The sequence below is a fragment of the Seriola lalandi genome, unplaced genomic scaffold (genome assembly GCF_002814215.2).
Source record: "Seriola lalandi dorsalis isolate HSWRI2012SDOR001 ecotype SW California unplaced genomic scaffold, Sedor1 jcf7180002054952, whole genome shotgun sequence".
In the NCBI taxonomy this organism is placed as follows: Eukaryota; Metazoa; Chordata; class Actinopteri; order Carangiformes; family Carangidae; genus Seriola; species Seriola lalandi.
This window is the reverse complement of record NW_019525503.1, coordinates 570760-593815: the sequence shown is the minus strand read 5'-3', so window position 1 is coordinate 593815 and position 23056 is coordinate 570760. Positions and strand designations below refer to the sequence as shown.

At 42.0% G+C, this 23056-nt stretch overlaps 1 protein-coding gene across 2 annotated transcripts in view; it reads left to right on the top strand.

The window, feature by feature from the left end:
- gfra1a (gdnf family receptor alpha 1a) overlaps window positions 1–22855 on the top strand; it is an 87958-nt gene extending 65103 nt beyond the window's left edge. For both annotated transcript variants that reach the window (XM_023394680.2, XM_023394681.2), the window contains 5 exons: window positions 921–1030; window positions 2240–2374; window positions 10585–10766; window positions 17102–17149; window positions 18822–22855. In XM_023394680.2, coding sequence (XP_023250448.1) covers window positions 921–1030; window positions 2240–2374; window positions 10585–10766; window positions 17102–17149; window positions 18822–18974 — 628 coding nt within the window. In that variant the 3' untranslated portion in view covers window positions 18975–22855. The remainder of the gene's footprint in view (window positions 1–920; window positions 1031–2239; window positions 2375–10584; window positions 10767–17101; window positions 17150–18821) is intronic.
- Window positions 22856–23056: the final 201 nt, after the last annotated feature.

Below are 23056 nucleotides of genomic sequence, written 5' to 3'. Positions count from 1 at the left end.
GGGGGGGTTGTAGCATCCAACAGTAGGAACACAAGCTGTCAGATAATCACACGGGTTGGAAATAGTTTAATAACAGATTTTGAAATGTATTATTTCTAATAATACTTTTTATTTATTTGGTGACAAGCTAAAAGCAAATATGAAGAATTTTGCCATATCTTGTTTTTTTGTGGGCCGACTCCCTGGTTCAACTTTTAACTGCTTTTTTACTGTTGTTCCACCCAAAACACAGTTTCACTCTGGAATGAGAAAATTACAAGTGACATTTCAAGTGCACTCAGTTTTTGGTTTCACTGTCAAACACATGATTTAGATATTATGACTAAACTCTGACCGCTCGTGTTCCTGTCCTGTTGGAAAATATTTCCACAGTGTTCTCAGTAAAATGTTAACGTTGCTTTAAAAGGAATGATGGCCGAAACTGGAAAAAAAAAAAAATAATAAGATCCAGATTGTTTTCCTTGAAGATACTGGAGTCCAGAGATGACATTAGCAGGTTTTCTTTTGTGTCAAAGTGCCAGTGTATCGCATTCAATCTCACTCCAAATGGTGAATTTCCCGGGAATCCAAACTCCATTTCAATTTCACATGCGACTGCTCCTGTGGCAAAAGTGTAAACAAACGTTTGTGAAGGCAGTAAATGAAAAAGAACAGACCTGGTGGAGAATTGCCTTCGGCCTCATTCACTCCAGGATATAAAACAGCCGCAGCATACGTAAGCGGGTCATCTTACTCCACTGAAGGCGGCCATTAAGAAGGCTAATTGCATTGAGACAAAATGACTCCCAGCGTGCACTCATTTGGACCGGGGCATTTTCGCCTCATACTCTCGAGTCACATCAGAACTCCTCATCTAGAATCCGCTGCGGCTGTAATCGTGTTTGGCTCTGAAATATTTTTGGGGTCTGTGTGTGTTGCAGGTCACGACTGGCAGACTTCTTTGTCAACTGCCAGCCGGAGCCTCGCTCGCTGTCGGGCTGTCTGAAGGAGAACTACGCAGACTGCCTCCTCGCGTACTCGGGTCTGATTGGTGAGTTCACATGGAGAACTTGATCGTTATTGGTCGGCCGTGTCTTTGCATTCACTCCAGGTTTCTGTGAACTTTCTTTAATGACATCTTTGAAGGATAATTTAACTCGGATCGTATTTTTCGTTGTTTTGTTTCTGTTGTTCTGTACTCAGCAAAGCAAATGCTGAGATTTGGAAAATGCGGAAACATCACTACAAATCTGACCAGACTACAAACATGAGCAGCCATGATCATGAACCGTGATCTGACAGGGTGTTGATGGTCGACGGAAAGTTGAGCGCTCTTTGAAATGGTCGTACTAATCCGTCATTGACCAGATAAACAGTATGTTTCTAATTTAAGATTAAAAGATTATGATTATGGTGAATCTTACATCCCATATCCCCAATTAGCAAAAAACAAGTTAAAATATCAACTGTTAAAACTTGGAAAACTGTATGTGCACGACTTCGGCAAGTACAGTAGGTCAACGTTGTAGCAGGAGGTGGGGCTGTAAACTGTTATTGATCTTTACACTTTATATAATCTCACCATTCGTCTTCTTTTCTCTCTTTTCAATTAAGTCTGTCTAACGCGGAGGTTTGTTTCCAGCCGCGTCTGACTCAGCAGTTAACTTGGTGACTACAACATTACAGCTGATTGAAATTATGAACAAAAACAATGAAGCTAAGACCCGAGTTGCGTTTCCTTTCATGTAACCCCAGTCTCGATCCTCACCACAGCAGTGAGCTGTCAAGAATTAGTCCTCAAAAGTCGCAGAAACCAGACCACACATACACATACACATACACACCACACTGTCCACACACACAGTGCCAATTCATTCTGCCTACTGCAAAACAAAAAGGCCTGTTTTGGAGCGCAGCCAGCACAAGGGAACAATCCATTGGGGGAGTGAGAAATCACTGACTGAAGCTATTTGCTTTCCCTCGCAGAGAGAAAGCCTATTCTTCACCCCGGCTTCTCTGCATTCTGCTTCACTGTAGAGAAACTCACACTACACCACTCCTGTGCATGAGAGGAAGGAAATAAATGCAGCAATGATTTAACTTTGTTATCATGGCATTTATCATTTAACACAGAAGAAGGATGATAGCTGCATCTTAAAGGGTTTAAATACATATTGTGGCTCTTGACTATAACAATTCACTGAGAAACCATGTTTGTGGATCAAGCATTTCCTCCTTAAACAAAGACACCTTCTTGCAGGTACGGTGATGACTCCAAACTACCTGCGCTCGCCCAAAATCAGTGTGTCTCCCTACTGCGACTGCAGCAACAGCGGCAACAACAAGGACGAGTGCGACACGTTCACCGAGTTTTTCACCGAGAACACCTGCCTCCGTGAGTTATTCCTCTGACCAGCTGTTGTCTGTTTTTCTTCTACTCTTTTCTATTCCAGCTCAAGCTTATCTGCTCCTCTGAGTTCTGCTCTGTGACTTTCTATTTCCATCCACTCTGCTCAGCGGGCCGCTTTTTCCTGTTTTGCTCTTTTATCGTCTCTTTTCTTTCCTTGTCTCTCCCTCTCTCGGTCTCCCCTTCTCACCAAATATATCCCATTGCCATGCTCGCATTGTTATCCCTCTGCATTATAGAGCAACCAGTCATACTGCGCCACAGCGGCTGAACGTGTGCGTGGCTAAAAGCTGTAGCAGAACTCCGGCTCCAGATCTCTGGCAGAAAGCAGCTTTTTCATCCAAGCCCTCTTACACAACGGCTTTAATTAACAACCCCCCTCAAACACGCTCTCATGTCTCTGCATCCCACATGCACACACACACACACACACATACAAACACACCTATTTCCAGCCAAGATTAATATGTTGCGGAGCATTCCTACTGAGCTGTGGTGATAAGAGCCACATTGATTGTGTGTTTCTGTGTAATCAGAGCTAATTCAGCTCCCTCTGTTTTGATGGTACGCTCTGTCATTCGGCGCACTGCAACCCCCCGTAACACAGTTTAAGTGTAATGCGATTCTTCATTGATTCTTGTATGGAGGTCAGGACACAGGGTCACACAGACAGTATGTTGCAGAAGGACACCTAAGCTGGATGAATGTTTGTAATCACCTGAGCTCGGATCTTGTTAAAAGAACAGTTGCTGAAACCCGGAAAACTTCTGGACGAGACGGGCCGCAGATTCACTGCGAGATCCACTGACCTTCGTTTTTAATCAAATCTTCTTCCGATCACAAAATCTGTGTCGGCTCCAAAGGATTAGTTCGAGAAATAAAAGTGATCCTACAATGCACTGCCCTTTTCATAGCAGGTAGGTAGTTAACTGGTTAGGAGTACATCTGAATGTAGTGCGGCAGTGATGGTTGGGTTATGATAGACAGTTCCATATGAATCAGCTTTTCGGTGGATAAAACGGATTCAGATCTGTTATTGAATCTTGTATCTCTTGTCTCCAATCAGCAAAAACAAACATGAATATAAACATCTGGGTAGCAGGCTTCTTTTTAGTCGGTGCTTAATTGGCACTTTAATTAGTTAAAATATCAATTGCAATTTGTATTTTGTTTCTCACTTCAACAAGATCAAGTCAAACCTTCATTTATATCATCCTACTAATAAATGGAGGAATCTGTCTCTCTGTCTGTCTGTCTGTCTGTCTGTCTGTCTGTCTGTCTGTCTGTCTGTCTGTCTGTTTGATAACGGCTTCAAAAGGAAATGGATTCAATTAGCAGTTTTCTCCTCCACTCTCGTAAACAGCAGCTCGACACTCAAATACAAACTGTGGCCTGAGAACAGACTCGGGATGTGATGTTTCTCATATCCGCCAGGTGTGAGTCTGTCTTCAGGTGAAAGTTGGCCAGAGTGATTAATTAGCTTATTCTAGTCCTCGCTGCACAAGGGCTCTGTTGAAAATATGAAACATGCTCTGTAATAATTGTGATGTTTAGACGCTGTCTAATGGGGACGGAGGTTAAACAGGAAAGTGTCAGCGCTCTCGTAGCAGGAGAGCTGCACAATGAACGTAGTGAAAACCATCCAAGCTAATTAGCTTCTGCACGTTCCCTGTCATAAGCTTCGCTCATGATTTTAGCTATTCACAGTTTACCTGCATCGCAGCGTGCATTCGTGTAGATTACCACACATCGACCACAAGTCACCTCGTTAACCACTCAAAGTATTGGGTAATCTATTGATGAAACAATCAATTTGCAAGGCCCCCGTATTAAGGAATCAATTGGGTCAGTGTGTTCCTAAGTAGGTGCACGCTCGCAGAAAACGGTGTGCGTTCAAAAATAATGAGCCATAATCACAGTCAGATCGCAGTTGCCGCTGGAGGTTCAGCTCAGCACGAGCGGAGTGGGAGGTTTGATTTCCCTCTGTCAGAATGACAGTTTCCAGATGAGAAAACACCAACAAGATGCAGCCTCATTTTCACCAACTCTTCTCTCTTTCACCCCCTCATTTGTCTTCTCCTCTCCTATTATGTTTTCTTTTTTTTTCCCCTCCCTCCCTCTTGTTTTCTCTTCTCTGTTATCATGTTACAGGTCAGGGTTGGATAATAAAGGCTGCTGTTGGCAGTAAGTCCGTGTGTGAGATATGTAGCCAACATGTCCTTTTCCTTCCTCGTGTTAACATGATTTTTACGCTCGCGTGTGTCAACGTGAGATTTGCGAGATCAAAGACGGTTAATGTGGGTTAAAACAAGCTTCCTCTCTCTCTCTCTCTCTTTGTGTAGTATTTGCTTGCAGTCACAGCAGGGAGCCGAGCGAAGAGCGAAGAGGAGGAAAATGCCTCCTCTGACTTTTCATAATTAGTCTTAACTCCGTTCTCTCTTCGACTCTCCGGTTCCTTATGTCACCATTACGACTCCTTCTTTTACTTGTTTTCTCCTCCTGCTTATGCTTCATCTCACTTCTTTCTGCTCATCCCATCTCTCTGTCTCCATCTCCCTCCTTTCATTCCTCCGCCCCTCCCTCCTTCTTTCTGCTCTCATTAAGCTTGCTCAGCAGTAACTGGAACTGACAACTCTGAAGATCCTGACACATGCCGGCTACAGGGTCATGACTAGAGAAGAACTACAAGAGAGAATGAAAAGAATAGACAGAAAGAGAGAGAGGGAGGACTTTATGTTCTTTCACTGCATTTTAGATATTTTATTGTTCAACTCATGCTGTGGACAGACACACATTCGTATCAGCATCATCTAATACAGCGGTTCCCAACCATTCTTGTTCTTGACCCTTCTCCCAACATCAGCAGCGATGTCATATGTCAATTCCAGCCAAAAAGTTTTCATTGGATGATTACAGAGAGTTGTCCTGCGCCACCCCGTAGAGAGGTCTCCACCTCCAGGTTTGAAGCCACCGCTCTAATATTCTCAAGAAGACACCGGCGCTTTAATTTATTCAAAGCTCTTATTTCCAGTGTGATGCCTCTCCGACTTCCTGAATATGTTCTGAATATTCAAAGATCGTGATTCTAGTGTTACAGCAAACCTCGTACATGTAAAGTGAGATGAAGTGGTAACGCAGACATCTGTACCGCCAACACAGATATCTGCTGCAGCGGGAAGGTGATACCACGCCTGTTCAAATGCACCATGCAGTTTGCATTGGGGAAGGTTAAATGAATGTTTGATTTAGTGCTTTAAAAAGTGTGTGTGTTGGTGTGCGCTTCTTGTTTTAGCGTCTTTCGAGGTTTCGACTTTGATCGTGAGGATGTGAGGACGCAGGAGAAGAGGACTAGAGGTTGGTTTTTTTTAGGATTTTTTGGTGGGTTTTTGCTGCTGTTCTTATAAACCAGCGAGTTGAGTCACCACCAGCAGATCGACAGACAGAACCATGTCTGCCAATTAATGCTCAATTTTCATGTCTCCGGCTCATACAATTATGATTTGTTGTTGGTGCTGTTGGTGTCATCAATTCTTGGAATAGATGACGCAGCTCCCAGAGGACCAATGAGTGAGCTGCACATTGTAGCTTCAGTAGCTTTAATGAGACATTTAAATACCACCTCAAGAATTTTAGGGAGCCATCAGTTTTTTTGCCTTGTTTGCCTTTAAAGCCTCTCTGATCACATTTTAAAGCCCAGGTGGGCTTCATTTCAAAACACATGCATCAAAAAAACCACTCAGATTTACGGAACGTTTCAGGCCTTTAACCAGCATTACTGCAGGGGATCTGAACTCAGTGTGTGTCTCCTGTGAAAATGACTTGCAATAGTTGTTTGCAGATTTGGCAACAGTGAGTGTAAAGTTGAAATTATCTGTTCTGCTAAATTTGGTGGTTGAGTTTAGGGTGAACTGCAGGTTAAGGAGTTCTCAAAATTGTCCATCATACAGTTTGGGTCAGTGTAAGGAAGCTCATACATATTAAAGCTCCATGTTTTCTTCTTCTATTTGTGGTTTTAAGAACCAAAAAAACATTTTAGTGTAGTTTTACATCTCCTCTCTCAGGCTTCTCTCTGCAGCTCTAGTAACAACAGGTCAGTGAGCCAATCAGAAGAGAGGAGGCTCTGAGCCTCTCTTCTGATTGGCTGACTGTTTTCTGAGTGATCCAATAAAAATATATCAGATTTCAGGTAAAAACACTCAGAGAAACCAAATCCTGCAAGGTTTGGATGGTGGGTCCAGGTGGGCGGGGCTTGGTGACTGCTTTGTTGTGACATCACAAAGTTCCAGAAGTCCTGACGGCTGGTTTTAAGGCTCAGTTTCTGAATACAGGCTGTGTGCATTTCTCTGTGGACTGAGGCTTTGATACTTTCACAGTATTAATATAGAAGCTAGAGCTGATCTATAATCACACTACACATGGACATTTATCTTTACATTCTATGGGACCTTTAAAAGTACAAATGTGTGTTGTCCGGTCTGCAGTGGCTGTGAATCGTTTTTATGTATCCTGACTGAAACAGTAGCAGAGGTGCAATTTTCTTCTGCCCCTGAATCTTTTGAGAAAAGGCATAAGCTTTACAGTGTGTGTGTGGCTTTATTATCCAAATAAACTCAAAGATTAGTGCTGTACCCTTAAAGTAATACCTTCACCTCTTGAAGTTTAATCTGTCTGGAGCACATTTACCTTAATTAGGGATCAGGTTTGTCAGGTTGTGTCTGTTCAGTGTCAGTGACAATGTCAGTGTCACTGAACCCTCGCTGACTAATATGCTCAAGTTAGCTGCTGTGTTGATGACATTTTCAGTCACAATGAGACATCATTATTATTATGCTTCAGTTATGCACACAGAAGGTTTTAGCTTCCATTTAAGATAATGAGACCAAGAACGCCCTTATCTTGTAAAGCTGGTGATCAAACGCAGCTCTGATACTGAAAGTACGATAAGAATGGGAAACAGGTCTCAGACTTTTGGACCTGCACAGAATGAAAATAGAAATGCACCTGCCATCTAACTGGATCTGCAAATACAGTATATGTGTTTTCAGAGAGGATTTGTTTATGATTTGTAACTTTGGATTGATTTTTAATATACAATACAAATGTGTTTTTGTACCTTAAGCCTCCATCTCCACCTTCCCGGAGGAAATTCAGTTGATTATAAACAAGCAATAAGACAATGAATGTATAAAGAGAGGTGTCAGACAGGCACCAGATAGATACTTAGACAATATTTTATATATTGCATTTACAAAAACATCTACCAAACAGGAGTCAGCGACGCACTCATGCTCATCTGACATCGCAAGGCTTAGTTTGAGAAGCGGACTATTTCGCACACATGGCCGCTGTGCTGCGTCTGCAATTAGGCCTTAGGTGAGGAGACGGAGCCGATCAACATTTACAATATGCTCATCAGGCTTCTGCTGTCTCGGCACAAAGCTACCAGCTCGACAATCACATGCTCACAGACATAAGCAAAAAATTAAATATGCACATGCACACTCACGAGCAAACGTCGCACATATGAGAGCTGCAGGATATTGACAAAAATTGCTTATTTTGTGCTGAATAATGCATTTCACATGTGAATACCAACAGCTTTTTTTTTTTATATACATTTAAAATGTTTTGAAGAATAGTTAGTGTGAATAACATTTTAAAGACGGGGCTTGTCTCATTATATGTGCTGCCCTAATCCCTTAGACACAGTATATACACATTAAATCTCACCCAGCTCCATCATATTGTACAAGAACATTAAGTTATTTCTTTTTGATTGTTTGTTTTTTGTTTTTGTTTTTCCAGTTATCACAAAATCAGATGTAATTTTCCTCCGTTAATCTGGGAATCACACCACAGTAATGACCTTTATATATTATCCTTTTGTCAGCGATGCCAGTGCCGGTTCCTCCAAAAACAAAAAAGTGCACAGCACCACAAAACTGCAGGAACCCAGTCAGTGGCTGTGGGAGGGGCTGCAAGGAGGCGATGTAAGATGAAATGACTTTAAAGTTTGTGATGGAAATCTGAAAATTATAAGTTGAAGGTACCAAGTCGTCTTTATATATTTTAATAAAAGCTTCGCAAAGGATCAACCGGCCGATATCCAGGGTGTGTGTGTGTGTGTGTGTGTGTGTGTGTGTGTGTGTGTGTGTGTGTGTGTGTGTGTGAGAGAGTGTGAGAGAACAAACCTGGATGTCATCCTGACTGTCTAACTGCTAAGACGAAGTAGCTGCGTGTTCAAGGACAAAACTACTCCTTAGTTTGTACCGGACAGAACCAGATACATGTGAGGACAGATTCACGTCCAAAGTTCAACACCAGGTTATACAAAGTGATTTTTCTATTTAAAGGTAAATTTAGAAACAATCAAGTAAAACAGTTGGGTTCTGTCAGCCATGATTTCTTACCCACCTGCGCTCTGTACCGTTCTACTTCTTCTCCTTCTGAGGTTTATTGGCAAGCAGCGAATTTGGTGCGTTACCGCCACCGACGGTAACACGTGGAGTGAAGGTGTAGACATGTGAGCGTCTTTTTGGGATGTCTGGTCTTACTAGAGGTCAGTTGAAGAAGATGAAGTGAGGGAGTGTCCGGCTCAATCGTGACGTTTATTAAATGTACCGAGTGGAGCTAACTCTGAGGTTTCCTCTCCAGGTCAGGGGGAGTTTAAAAGCGGAAGACAGCTCCGCAGGGAGGGAAGGAAAAGAAAGACAAGATGAGGGCGAGACCCTGCTGCGTACACGTGTTTTAAGTGTCTCCAGACACACGAGAGAGATCCATCCAGTGAACATCTCTACATGCACTCGACTGTCCAAATGTCCTGTCCTCGACGGGCCTACTGGTCAGCCACAATCATCCTTCACAGTTCTTCAAAGATCTGAAGTATAAATGTTGCCGGTTTGTGCCGCAGCTGCTGCTCGGCCCTGCAATGCAACTTTAGGGCACGAGGATGCCACAGTGCAGAGGTCTGGTCTTAAATCAGAAAATTTGCTGACTTCACAACTGATGAAATCCAGAGAGATTTACTTTTACTCAGCACGCCCTCACGCCAGCACTACGACAAGAGGAAGAGTTTTTTTACTCTACTACTCATATATAGATATTCAGAGACAGTATACATTCAAATTATAATTAATTACATGTGTAAATTATGCAAAAACGCCAGTATCATTTGTTGTGATGTGCCTTTGAATGAATGCATATAATTTAACAGTGGGGGGCGGTTGAGCTGTGAGAGAGTCTGCACAGACAGACAAGGGGAAAGAAAAGACTGATGGGTTACTGTGTTAAAGACGGCTTGCACTGATAAACCTTTATTTTAATGTGAGACAGATAAATGCATTTTATTTTGAAAACCACCTATGTCTTATATGTTGAATTTCTGGGTATGTGGGAATTTAAACACACAGATTTTCATAACACAACTAGAACTGTGTTTTCTTATACTTGGCGTTAACAACAAACAACAACTTGAGCCAACGAGGTGAATATTTGTGTCCATCATTCGGACAAATCCACGTGTCTTTGCACATGTGGATGTGAATATTTCAGTGAGGTTAAAGAGCCATTATGCAGATGAGCTCTCTCTTCCTTCATCACAGTATCAGGGTCATAATTCACTGTTGGAGGGAAGAGTATCGGTGCGTCCACGCAGCATCTCTGTAGAGCTCAGCTTTCCTCTGATGTGAGTGTGTGTGTGTGTGTGTGTGTGTCTTTTTACATCAAAGCCATAGAAGGCTATTAATAGGGCGACTAATGGACTCTAATGGTAAATAGCTACATCAGCACTCAGGTTTTTGACTGTGTGGTGAATTTATAATGGAGCCAAGTGATAACAAAACCTAAGTACCTTCTAACTCACCTTTAATTGTGGTTTAGGCCGGTGCAATATAAAGCTTTATTTTAACGTGGGGACTAACAAGCGTGTGATTCATGACGAGATCCAGCTCGGTGCTAAAGGGACCTGCTCCGAGTTACGACGTGGTGGTTCTGGTGCGGCACACTGACGCTTTACCAGCTCGGCTTATCTCCAAGTCAGACTCACCAGGAGACGTGTTTGGAGCTTTTATAATAAATAATCAAATTACTCGCTCGCCTTTTTCTCTTTTGTTTTGTTGATTTACTTATTTCCTCTTATTTGTTTACGCCCTCCTCCTTCCACAGTTAATAGGTTCTGTCTCACACCTCCACCTCTGCAGGTAATGCCATCCAGGCCTTTGGGAACGGAACAGATGTGGGAGTGTGGCAGCCGATGTCCCCCGTCCAGACCACCACCTCCACCACCACCCCCTACCAGAGGAACCGTGAACGCAACCCCAACACAATTGACAACCACATCAACACAGACCCCGGCATCTACCACTTCTGTGGCAGCCTGCAGGTGAGACTTAGACACACACACACACACACACACACACACACACACAGCCTCCAGCTAGTTTTGGATTCAGAGGACGACTGCGCTCAGAGAGGTTCATGGGTTCCAGCCGGTCTGGGACAAATCTGATCCCATGACATGAAAACATCTCAGAAACTTATTCTTATTTTTTTCCTTCTTCTTCTTTGTAGAGAGAAAGATTTTGCAGATGGCTCAAGTTTCAGAGTTACCAATTCTCTTTATCTGAGCCGCTGATCTTTCTATCCTTTTCTATCAGTCTCACCATCCATATATCAACAGTGTCTGTTCATCTACTGTCAGTCTGTTTGTCTGTTCCTGTTACGTACCTCACTGCCTCTCCATCCTCCGGCTCACTTTCTATCTCTTTCCACTTTGAGGCAGGCGGCTCCATTTGTTTATCTAGTACCGTCGCAGCACAAAATGTGTCAAGATAAAGCAGTGAATCAAATACTGAAAATAATGTTGGGGTTGTCCGTACTGAGAACTTATCTTATGAGTAAAACTTCGACAGCAGTTTCCAGCGAACGACCCTCCGACAAGTCGCAGTCAAGAAGTCACTGTCGTGGTGGAGAAAGTGGAACATTTAGCAGCTGGAGATCCAAGGAGAGACCAAGAAATAGAGCTGAAAGCAGAGTGGTGTTAGAGAGCAGCTGTTTGCTATGTTAGCCGTAACAGTTTTTGATAGGTGGCTCTCAGCTGGCAGCAGCGACACTCTGCTCTACAGGAACAAGAGTTACGTAGCTTGATGAAACAGGAGGGTTTTTACCTGCAGCAGTCCTGAACGCCGGCGTTGGGCTGCTCCTGGTTCAGGCGGGAAGTGGAGATAACACTGTTATTACCAGCGGAGTGATGACAGAGACTCAGAGAGCCATCTCACCTATAATAATACTGCAATCTGACGCCAGCATCATAAAATCACTGAAGCTCTTAATTGTTTACAGACGCTTACAGAAATATCCTCCCGTTATTTCAAGCTGAAATCCTCCTTTAATCATTGTTTCTGTAAACAACGATCTTAAGCGTAATCACCTCTTCTGTTTGTGTTGCTGTTTGTGAAGGCTCATACGTTTACTGATATCAAGCACTAGTTGATATAGTTGTTTAGAGAGTACTGTCTATGCTGTGGCTTTAAAGCCCCAATCTGAACATAATCACACATAATAACAGCACGTTACCAAATCCAGATTTTCACCCTCAAAATAACATCTTTATTTATTTATTTAGTTTCCACAAAGTGTAACATGTTTCTGGTCACCTGACAAATGTAGCTCACTCTCCTTTTAGCTCTGTTTGGGTCTCCACCGACTCCTGAGGAAGTAGCTGAACACTGCTAATGGTCACCAGCTAGTCGCTAACTTTGTCCATCTGAAGTTTAGCCGCCGCCTTCATCAGAGCTTTTACACTGAGAGCAAAAACAAGCTGAAAGATGCTAAAATACTCTGCAGAGCTGAGAGGAACCGAAGGACTGTGTAGTTATTCTCTTTTGTGTCTGTCACTTTTTTTTTTTCCCCATCACAGTCAGTGATCCGTTATTAATATAAAAATATGAATTTGTGCAGAAACCGGAAAACAAACCGTAAGAAAAACACAGATTACATCAAAAAGAATGAAGTGAATTTACAGATAAATCACAAACTTTTGATTATTGCTAATCTATGTGTATTTGAAGATGTTAGCAATAACAACACCGACATGTTTTTAACACGCACTTCCGCTCATAAGAACAAACCTGTGTGACACACCTGTCAGTCAGTGTGGCAGTGATAGCAGGCTTAGATTTGAATCATAGATTAACTTAATGTCCATGAATGTTTTGAGCAAAACAAGACTAGAATTTAATAGCACTGTAGCGCACACACACACACACACACACACACACACACACACACACATATATGCAGGTTTACAGACCTGCAAGTTTAGTTCACACAGACAGAAACTGTAGATAAATGCAATTACACACTCCTCCTGCACACATAAACACACACAAATGCAACTGCACTGACTCACTGACTCACACACACACACACACACACACACACACACACACAGTCTGTACTGATAATGAGCTTTGGTGGTGTACTGGTGCGTGTGTGCTGTCGGCACTGCTCTGATAGCACGTCAAGTACGAGTTAATGAGAGAGTTGTTGTTAAACCACTTTTCTAGTGTGTATATACAGTATGTGTGCACAGTTCTCCGTTGTATTGGCGTGTGTTTGCATGCATACGTGTGTGTATGTGTGTGTGTGTGTGTGTGTGTGTGTGTGCGTGTGTGTGTGTACACATGAAGGCAGGCTATACGGTTGTAATGACACACTCGGGGGACAGGCCTGTCAGAAGACTCACTCCAGTACGCTCATTGATCTCTCTCTTTCAGACACACACACAAATACTCACACACACACACACACACACTCACACACACACACACACACACACACACACAGAATAATCACCATTAACCAGTGATCCGATGACAACCAAGCAGCACTTACAGCGCTGCGTTTACCTCAGCTTGACAGAATAAAAGAGAAAAGAAAGGTGGACGATGTAACCAGCTGAAAGCTCCTTAGCTCCCAGTGAGGTTGTTTTTTCTTTCTTTTTAGCAACTGGAGGAAAAGCAGCTTTAGGCCTGTGTGCCTTCCACTTTCCCTTTCTGTCAATGTTCACGAATGGAGTTCGACTCCTTTGTGAAATGTTCAGACAAAGTGCTTTTGACCGTGAGCTTCAAACCAAATTAGAAACGTGCAGCTCTCTATGTCGTCTTCCTTTCTTGTACTCCGGTGTAGCTTCGCCTCTTCTCTTCTTTCTCTTCCTCTCTTTAATTTCCCTCCTCCTCCGTTGCCTTTGTGTGTGATGTAAACGTGTCACAAAGTGAGAAGACGCCGTCTTCCTCCTGAGTTTTCAGAGGAAATTAAAACACTAGAAGGACTATTTCCCTCTGTGTCATCGCACAGAGGAGCCACCACAGATAAAACATATACACTGCAGACACACACATGCACACACGTCGGCCCTCGGTGTGCAAACCCCGGGGCTCCATCAGCTTGTTCTTATGAATATAGTTGACTCCAAAAGCAGGCAGGAAGTGCCCTGGACAAATATGGAAATCTACCACATGCTAATGTGACTTTTCAGAACAGGCAGGTATTAGGCAAATGTAAAACACGTGGACATGAGGCAGCAAAATTTGAATTTGTTGACGTCCAAATCTTTTTTGAATGGAAATAAGCATTGCTTTGTTTTATATTATACAAGTACTGTGAAGATTTATTTGCTTTTGTAATCACAAGCGAAGCAGTGTACGAGCGAGTGTGATCTAATTTAAAGGGTCATTTCACCCAAATGAGAAAAAATTTGATGCTGTATCCATCAACCACTGCTGCGATTTCAGACTCCACGCCAAATACAAGGAGGTCAACGGGATCTTCTCACAGGATTGGAAAACAAAAATGACTAAGACGTCTCAGTCGTTTTAGAGGAGGCTGCAATCCTGTGCTTGGAGTGATGGTCATGTCGGGAGTGTTGTTTACGTTAGGTTGTTGCCTTTAAATCTGATTTCAGGAGGAGAAAACTTCTGAATTCCACCTGTGTTAGTTTTTAAACTTCGTGGAGACGTTATGACAGTGAAATCTAACGCGGTGGCAGATGGAGTCTACGTTCAAAAAACACACATCGGCGTAATTGAAATTTCCAGCTGCAGGATTTCAGACTTTCATACGGCACTGATGGTTACCGTTGGTTACCGTTGGTCTTCTCTCGGTTGTTTCTGAGACGTAGAAATGTTTGACACCTTTAATTTGTCTGAACAGTGACTCCAAGCGCCGACGAGACCTCGTCATGAAGCACGAGTTGTGTTTAGTCATCGTCTTCCTCAGTTCACTTGTATTCTCTGCGATCATGCTTGAAATTCTTGGCTTGTTCCTCTGTTTGGGTCTTTATACAAAGACACTATGATTTATAGACGTAATTCCACCTAAGCTTTGTCTGTTTTTTTTTTTTTTGTGGTTTAGTGCTGAAGCAAAAGTGTAATAACAGAATACGGTTTCTCACTTTCTGTATTACCATGCCCGCTACATCCTGTACATCCCTATTTTTGGTCTGAATTCACTATACTGTATACTAGAGCCATTTGTTATTCTGTCACACCGAGAGCCTGAGCACACACACACACACACACACACACACACACACACATACATACCCATAAGCCAAAACTGGAGTTACATTCACTTACAGCATCCAACCTGAATACAGAGATTCAGTGTGCAGGTCATTAGAGGCAAGGGGAAAAGAATATATATATATATATATACTGTATATATATATTTACCTGCTGAGAGAACCAAACTCATAATCAGATGCTTAATTTACCAACTACACAACAAAAATACAAGATGCTGAGAAGCTGATTGCAGCGCCTGCAGCACGACGCAACAAATCAACTCGTCGTGCAATCAACACAAGTGGTAATCACTTCTGATCTGTTTGGAAATTACAAAAAAAAGAAAAGAAGTGCACAGATACAGAGGAGAGAAGGAAGATTACCAGTGTGATGTGTCATCGCGGAACAAATGTCATGTTTATTTGTACTTTCTTCTGTTCGTGACGTGATTGGCTTTTTTAAAAGTGGTGTAATTAGGTCGCGAGTACGTGGTTTTTAATAGAGAAACCTCTGAGGTTGACGTGCTTAAGTCAAAACATTTGTTGCTGCATTTCACCAAGAAGCTCTCAGCCTGTTTAGCGTCTGAGTTGAGATCCGAGTTGATTGGTTAAAATGTGTTTTTTTTTTTTACATGATTACATTTTTAGATGCAGTGAATATTAAAGTTGCTGCTCAGCCTCTCTAGAAATCATATTAATCTCAAATGATTCTGCAGTTTTATTCAATCTCATTGCTCACTGCCAACACAGGAAGTACAGTAGTGTGTCCTTTGCAAAGTAAGTGTAGTGCGTCTATTTTTCAGGGGAATAGATTTTGTTTCCTGTTAGAGGCCGATAATTAAAGTTTTTTCTTTTTTTCTTTTCCCTAAACTAGTTTAAAGTGTTTCCTAAGTTTTCCTGACAACCTCTAGTGGTCATGTTTCAAATCTACCGTCAGCCCTGTTTACCCAGTAATTATACTGTATCTATAAGATACTATTCTACACATTGACTTGTCATGAAAGTTTTCCTTTTTATCAACTATAACCCTAATCTTTACTTCACCACAACCTTTCCTTATATCAACCTCATGAGATCCCTCACCGTCTTCCCACTGTGAACACAACCAGTTTAATAAAACCACAGGTCGTCGCCGCCAGTTAGCCACGGGTTAGTCCGACCGCCCTCTAATGATAGACGCTCGTTTATTTCTGTGAATGCACAAAAGGTCTGTGTGTGTGTGTGTGTGTGTGTGTGTGTGTGTGTGTGTGTGTGTGTGTGTGTGTGAATGAATGACAGAAGTCTATATTTAATAGCAAAGCCAGAGGAAGTGAGGTGCTCCCAGAGAAAGCCTGAGGGAGGAGGTCGGGGTAATTAACTTCAAACACTAAATGTCTTCTTTAAACCCTGAAGGTGATTTTTTTTTTCCTCCAACTCTTAACCAGGTGGTCTTAGTAGCCTGAACATGTAGACCTAAAACAAACTGCTTGCCGACTGTTTTGGTACAAGACCTGGTTTTAGCAGATACACTGCACGAGCTCTAATTTTAATAACCCATTATTAATACTCAGTAAATTACATGAGAACGCACTGAAGCAATCACAGCATCAGTAATTGGTGTCATCTAACCTTCTTATACACACATGGAAAGTGTGTGTGTCTGTGTGTGTGTGTGTGTGTGTGTGTGTGTTTGAGAGAGAGAGAGGGAGGGGGAATCAAAGACAGTGTGTCTGAGCACGCGACGGTCACTGAATGATAAATATGAGATGAAATCAGAGTCTGGGTCGGACTGTCCCTCTGCGCTCAGCCTCGCTCTCCTTCTTCTCCTTCTTCTTCTTCTTGAGTGTAAATATCAGAGGCTTTAAAAGTTTTACAGGCCTCTCAGCGTAAACTCTCCAAGGTTATTGGAGTTTTTCCAATTTAGCTTCAGTTTCCAGCCTGCGCTCACGATCAGATCCACAGCGAGTTCTCAGAAACGCAATGAGGGTTTAGTGTTGCCCGCGTGCTGCCGGGTTTACATGATGCCAGAATAATTTCACTCTAACGAGACTCTTGATTGTTCCATTGATTGTTGATCAAAACAAATGAATTACTGCAGATTGTGAGTTGCCGTCTTGTAATGTGAATAATCTTTCTGACATGGATTGTGTTTCTTTGTGTTTTTTCTTTTGCAGGCTCAGAAATTGAAGTCAAACTCAACTGTTGACGGTGTCTTCTGCGTGGTAAGCTTCTCTTCCACTGTGTAACAAAATGCTTTTAGTGAATTTCAGTAAATAAAGGTGCAAGGAATAAAATGAATAATAAATGTAGTTCGGGATGGATCTCTACGGGTCTCATTCACAGTCATGATGTTGCTGTTGATGAGAGGACGAGGAAAACTTTCCTCACCTCTTAAATTCTTTGTTACAGTTGTATTGAAGATAAAAATGCATCTTTAAGGCGACCAAATCTAAGTTTTATGAGCATCCTTGGATGCACTAACAAAGTCAAAGCAAAATATCAAACCTTTGACTGAAAATAAATGGGCCACAATAATTGGAAATGACAAATGGTCTGTCTTAAGCCGTGTGTCTAGTCCCTGTAACCTTATTACTGCAGTGTATTCAGATGTTATATACTGGCAGTGCAGCTTCGCTCGGTCAAAAGTGCTATCAATAAACAACGTCTTTAATTTGGGGGAAAATATCAAAGCCTTTAAAATCCTGCACACAACTTGTCTTTCTCAAATTTACCTCAGAAAACAATTTTATTTAAGACCAAAAGGCAATTGCTCAAGTTATCAAATCATCACAAACTCTAATCCAACCTCGCTGCTGGAAGTCTCTGACCTCCCTCTGACAGTGATAGCCGTGGCAATCCCTCCTGCCTCCTTTGTAAACTCTTCTTCTTTGTAGTTCCTTTGAGGCTGAAATGGGATTGTTGCTTATCTGGTGGCTTTTAAAGTTCACTGTAAATGTCATTGTACAATAATAAGGCACTGTTATGCACTGGACTGACATTTAATAGAAGCAGGGACAGGTCTCGGGGAGATGACCCAGCCCGTTAGCTTGCAGCTTTATTAGCAAGCCGAAGACCGATGGTGAGGTCCTGTTCACACACACATAGTTACACATGGTGCCACATGCAAATACGCACACACACACACACACAAACACACACACCTACTTTCTAGCTTCCCGCTGTGGCATTTTATTTATAAAAACAACCTTTTGATTTTTTTTTTCCCGTGTCACACCAGATGAATATATTCAGAGTTTTTTATAGGTGATATTATTGAATTAAACATTCAAATATCTTTATGTTTGCCACGTCTCTCTTGCATCAATTAAACTCCAACCTTTAGTCCGACATATCTCCCAGCGGGTTTAAGATGACAACACTGGAAAACATCATCATCGCGTCTTTGTGATGTGTGATGCATGAATAAATTAAGACCCAACACCTCAGAAAAAATGAGAATGACGCTTTGCATGAAATGAGTCTTATGTTATTGTTGTTTATGTTGATCATCATTTATCAAGCTGTCACGAATGTGCTGTGGATAAGATCCGCAGGCACCTGCCACAACTGATTCCTGAAACTTTGTTACGCCACAATCTGGACATTCGGAGCAGATGAAGCCGTTTCCTCCGAATGAACACTTTTTCAGGACGATTGTTCGGCCCGGAGAACGAGGAGATGGATGTGTGATAACCAGATTCAGCTCACGGGCTCACATACCTGACATACCATAACATTAACATTACATCCACAGCTGATCTCCTATTGTGTTCAGCTGACTCGTTTGAAAATAAGAAACCTGAATTTTTACTTATACTACAATGTACGACGCTTTCATGGCCCCATAAACCATATGATGATCTCTCTCTCTCTCTCTCTCTCTCTCTCCCCCAGGATCCTCAGATAGACGGTCCAAGTACATCCAACGCCATCCTGAGAAACTCGGCTGTCTCCAGACGGCCCGTGGGCCTGGCCTCTCTGCTGCCCCCTCTGCTCTGGCTGTGGTACTGCAGCCTGCCGGCGCCCTCCTCGCCGGGCGACTTGTAGCCTCGCCGCCTCACAGCGACGAGCTACGACGGACTGACAAACACACATTTGTATAAAAGAAAAAGCAAAACAAGAAATGATATGCTTTCTTCTCAGTAACACCTGTTGTACTTTTTATTTCCCCCTGGAATCTGTCTCTATTTTGATTCCTACTTTGATTTTTTTATGAATTTTTGGAAAAGTTTGTTGTTTTAATGTTTTTTGTTTTTTGTTTTTTTGCATTGCAGCTGTGTGCTAAAACGGTGATCTACTATACGTGTTAACTCAGTTTGGCTGTGTGTTCCCTTTGGGTTAGTTGAAAAAAAACAGCTTTCGTGTTGCTCAACTTTGGGCAGAAATGGCAAAATACCGGAGGACTACATTCCAGTAAACCACAGCTGGTGGCTCTTGGAACGGTTCACAAAATGTAAATTAACATTGATTTTCGGAGTCGTCACATGAGTTTTCACCCACGTCTGTTTGTGTGTCGAGGCTATAGGTGGGATCTTTCGCTTAAAAGTCACAGTCAGTTCAGTAACAGCTACATTTTATCACACGGGCAGCTTTTTAGATGTTATTCAGTCTCCTCGGTGTGGTTTGTGTATGTTTTGATAATCACGTGATCTGGTATTTAAAGGTTTCTATGAGCTGAATGAAACGTCTACCTGACAACAAAAGAAATGTCACTTGAAAGCCTTTTTTTTTTTTTTTTAATTTTCAGGGTGAACACCAAAAACTTAAAACATCAGAGAAGATACAAACATCTGCGCCCAAACCGTCTTCACTGTAGCTCATACTGAACACACACCGCCGCCGCCGGCAAAAGCACACAGGCGAAGACCCACGCACACATACCGCACACTTTCACACATTCAGACAAAAACACACAGGAACACACACACACACACAGGACCAGGCTTCTGCTCCTCTCTTTCTTTACACCTCGATTTGCCAACAGAGTGACGCTCGGAGATCACGGGGCCGCGGGTTGTACGCTGCTGTGGATGGCTGAATCCACTGCACTCATTAGTGATTGTACATACTTGTAACTGTTAGAAGTCCAAGCCATGTTCAGTGTTTCTCCATGGAAGGTGACAGAGAAGCTGCTGCAGTTTCACCTTTTAGTTTTTATCAGTTGAGTTTTGATGTACTTTGCTGCGCTGCATCCACAGAAACAGACGAGAGCAGAGGAAAAAAAAAATAAAAATAGGCTTATTGTTGTAGCGTATATTCCATGGTAACTCGACGCTCACAGCATCCGCATCCGTCAGTTCAGTGTTGCGACTTATTGCCTCAATTGTGAAACTGTCGACACGCGTTTTGGGGGGAAGGGAGCGATCACTTTAAATTGACCATTTGCCTGAACTCCATCACGCTCGGTCGCTGTCCACACACCTGTCAAGTTTCGCATCCTAGCATGGCATGTACACAGTTTACCGTAACCGTGGCACGGAGAGCGCCTCTCGAGATTGGTGGTAATTATGAGAATAATTGACTAAAGTGCGCTTGTAAATTTGACCTAGTGAACAGTCACTGACATCAGCTGTTGTGTTGATTGGAAATTTCTCCATCTGACCGATCGATGATTCATGTAGACGTGAGGACACGGTAATAAAGAGACAGTGTTGTTATATTTCAGGGATATAATGAAACATTATCAGATTAGACTGTTATTTCGTTCGAATGTGACTCCATTTAAAGCTGCAATAGGTAACTTCCGCATTAAAATGTCTAAAAATGACTAGATATATTGGTATATATTGTGTTGAGTTGCGTTCTTACATTATCCAAAACGATTCCCGTCAATTCTCAAACACAGAGAAATCTGTGATTTCAATCATGGTAACGGTACGTGTCATTTGGTCACCTGTCAATGACGTCATATCCCGTTCACGATTGCCTGTCAGAAGCATCAAAACTGACCTTGAATCAAGTTTTAAGCCACCTTTTTTTTTTTCTACATCTTGGTCGTTTTCAACTACGTTTTTTAACCAGATGAAGGAGACGCCCAGCGGCGGAAGTTACGTACTGTGCCTTTAAATGCTTTTATAGAAAAACAACATGAACGTGAGAAAAGAGAAAATGTCCCTGAGAATGAGGAGTAACCGACAAGTTAGGCAGAGCTTTTAACAGTGACTGTGACCGTTAGCTAAGCGCGCTAACATTGGCAGCTTACGCTACAACGTCTTGCTGGAACGTCTTGTTCTGGAAAGGTGTAAAAAAAAAAAAAGAACATGACTCCATCCTTCCATGTATTTGGAAGTTGTATTCTGGCTCATGCATGTCACTCCAGTGTGCACGGTTACGGTTGCTAAGCTACGGTTGGACAGTTGCTGTTGCGTGTTCAGGTTTCAGCAGATGGTCAGTTCACGCTCTGGTTTTTTTTTGTTTTGTTTTGTTTCTTTTAAACTCCAGCAAACACGTGACATGTGACTTATGTACTGTACGTAAATCTTCTGAACATTTTGTTTGTCTGCTGCTGAGGACTGCTGGGAAAAAAAAAACTTAAAAAAAAAAAAAGCCACAGCATTTCTGTCACATTCAGTTCTCAGATGTAGATGAGCATCTGTTGTCATCAGCTTTTCAGATGGAGGCAATGGTTTTTGAACCCCCCCATCCCCATCACCACCACCACCCCCAGAGGAAGTCCAACCCAACCTGATCAGGACGTTTACATTCATCACTGTGGCATGTTCAGCAGGTTACTTTAGCCATTTGGACACCGACAGGAGCATTTACGACACGCTGCTTGGGTTTATGTAGCTTCTCAGAACATGATTAATGTATAGTAGAACTTAAATGTTATTTACTGAGCATAAACATGGTATATGCACTGTATGTACTTGGCTGAAACTATAAATTGGACAAATAAATGTCTGATGGTCTTCTGTTCCAGAGCATTGTGAGCTATTTTGACATTCAGATACAACATAGAGTACATGGAATAAGCCAGAATATTGTTTTTTATAACAACTTATATGTATATTTCTCCCAGTATGTACATGATTATGGAATATTATTGCATCTGAGAAAGAGGATATCAATGTAACTCTCCTACTGTAGTTATATACGACTGTATTTCCTAAGCATATTGTTTTGTACCATAGCCCCATTTATGACGTTGCTTACATATAGTATTGATTTTCTTTTCTTTCTTTTTTCTTGGCTAAGATTTGAACTTATTTTTCTATCTTTTACTAATTTTTACTGTGTCGACGAGTCAAAGTGAATGAGATGGGCCAGCCACAGATTGACAGTTGTTACTGTGCCGTTACAGTAATTACTTTGGTTTTACTGCTGAAATAATTACGGTGACGGTCACTAGAAGCTGGGCAAGAAAGAACATTGTCATTGCATGGTGACTGTGAAGGAAATGAATCAAATGTTTAAAGACAAATATATTCTATACCATTACCATTTGAAGGCTTTTTTTTATGGTATATTTTAGCAGAGGTGGGCAAGTGGGCGAAGTCCCACAGATTGAATGTGTGCAGTTTGGATGGAAAGTGAAAGAGAAATGTTACGACAAAAAAACTGGGACTGATCACATTTCTCAGAATTGTGTCTTAAAATACGTCTGATCATTTTATATTTGAATCCCAGAGTCATATCTGGAATATGAGATAAAGTTTATAGAGATGGTTCAGTGCTTCACCTTTCTTTGAAGTGGCCTCAAAATTGGGGGTCACTTCTTCCTGACGTTAGGATCCCACGAAAAGGGATAAAGATGGTGAATAAGTTTGCCGTCCATCTCCATCCCATCTGTTGTTTCAAAATACCAGAAATGGCTTTTTTGGAGATGCAGGCTCCCTCAGCTATCCGGCATCATTAACTTCTTAGCTTGTGAAAATGTAAAATCTATTGTACAAAAGTTATAATTAAAAACTGTTAATTCACCCACACTGTTTGTACATGGTGTCATTTCACTCAACAAAGATGAAAAGAGATTAAAGAAGGTTTGAGGTCATCGGAGAGGCCGATGAGACCACAAGACCAAGATGAAGGAAACGTGAAGAAACAGGCACCTGAGGTTTCTCACAACTTTTTTTTATAGTTTTGGCCAACCAGCATGAGGGGAAAGGGGTCGCATCAGGCCATGTTAG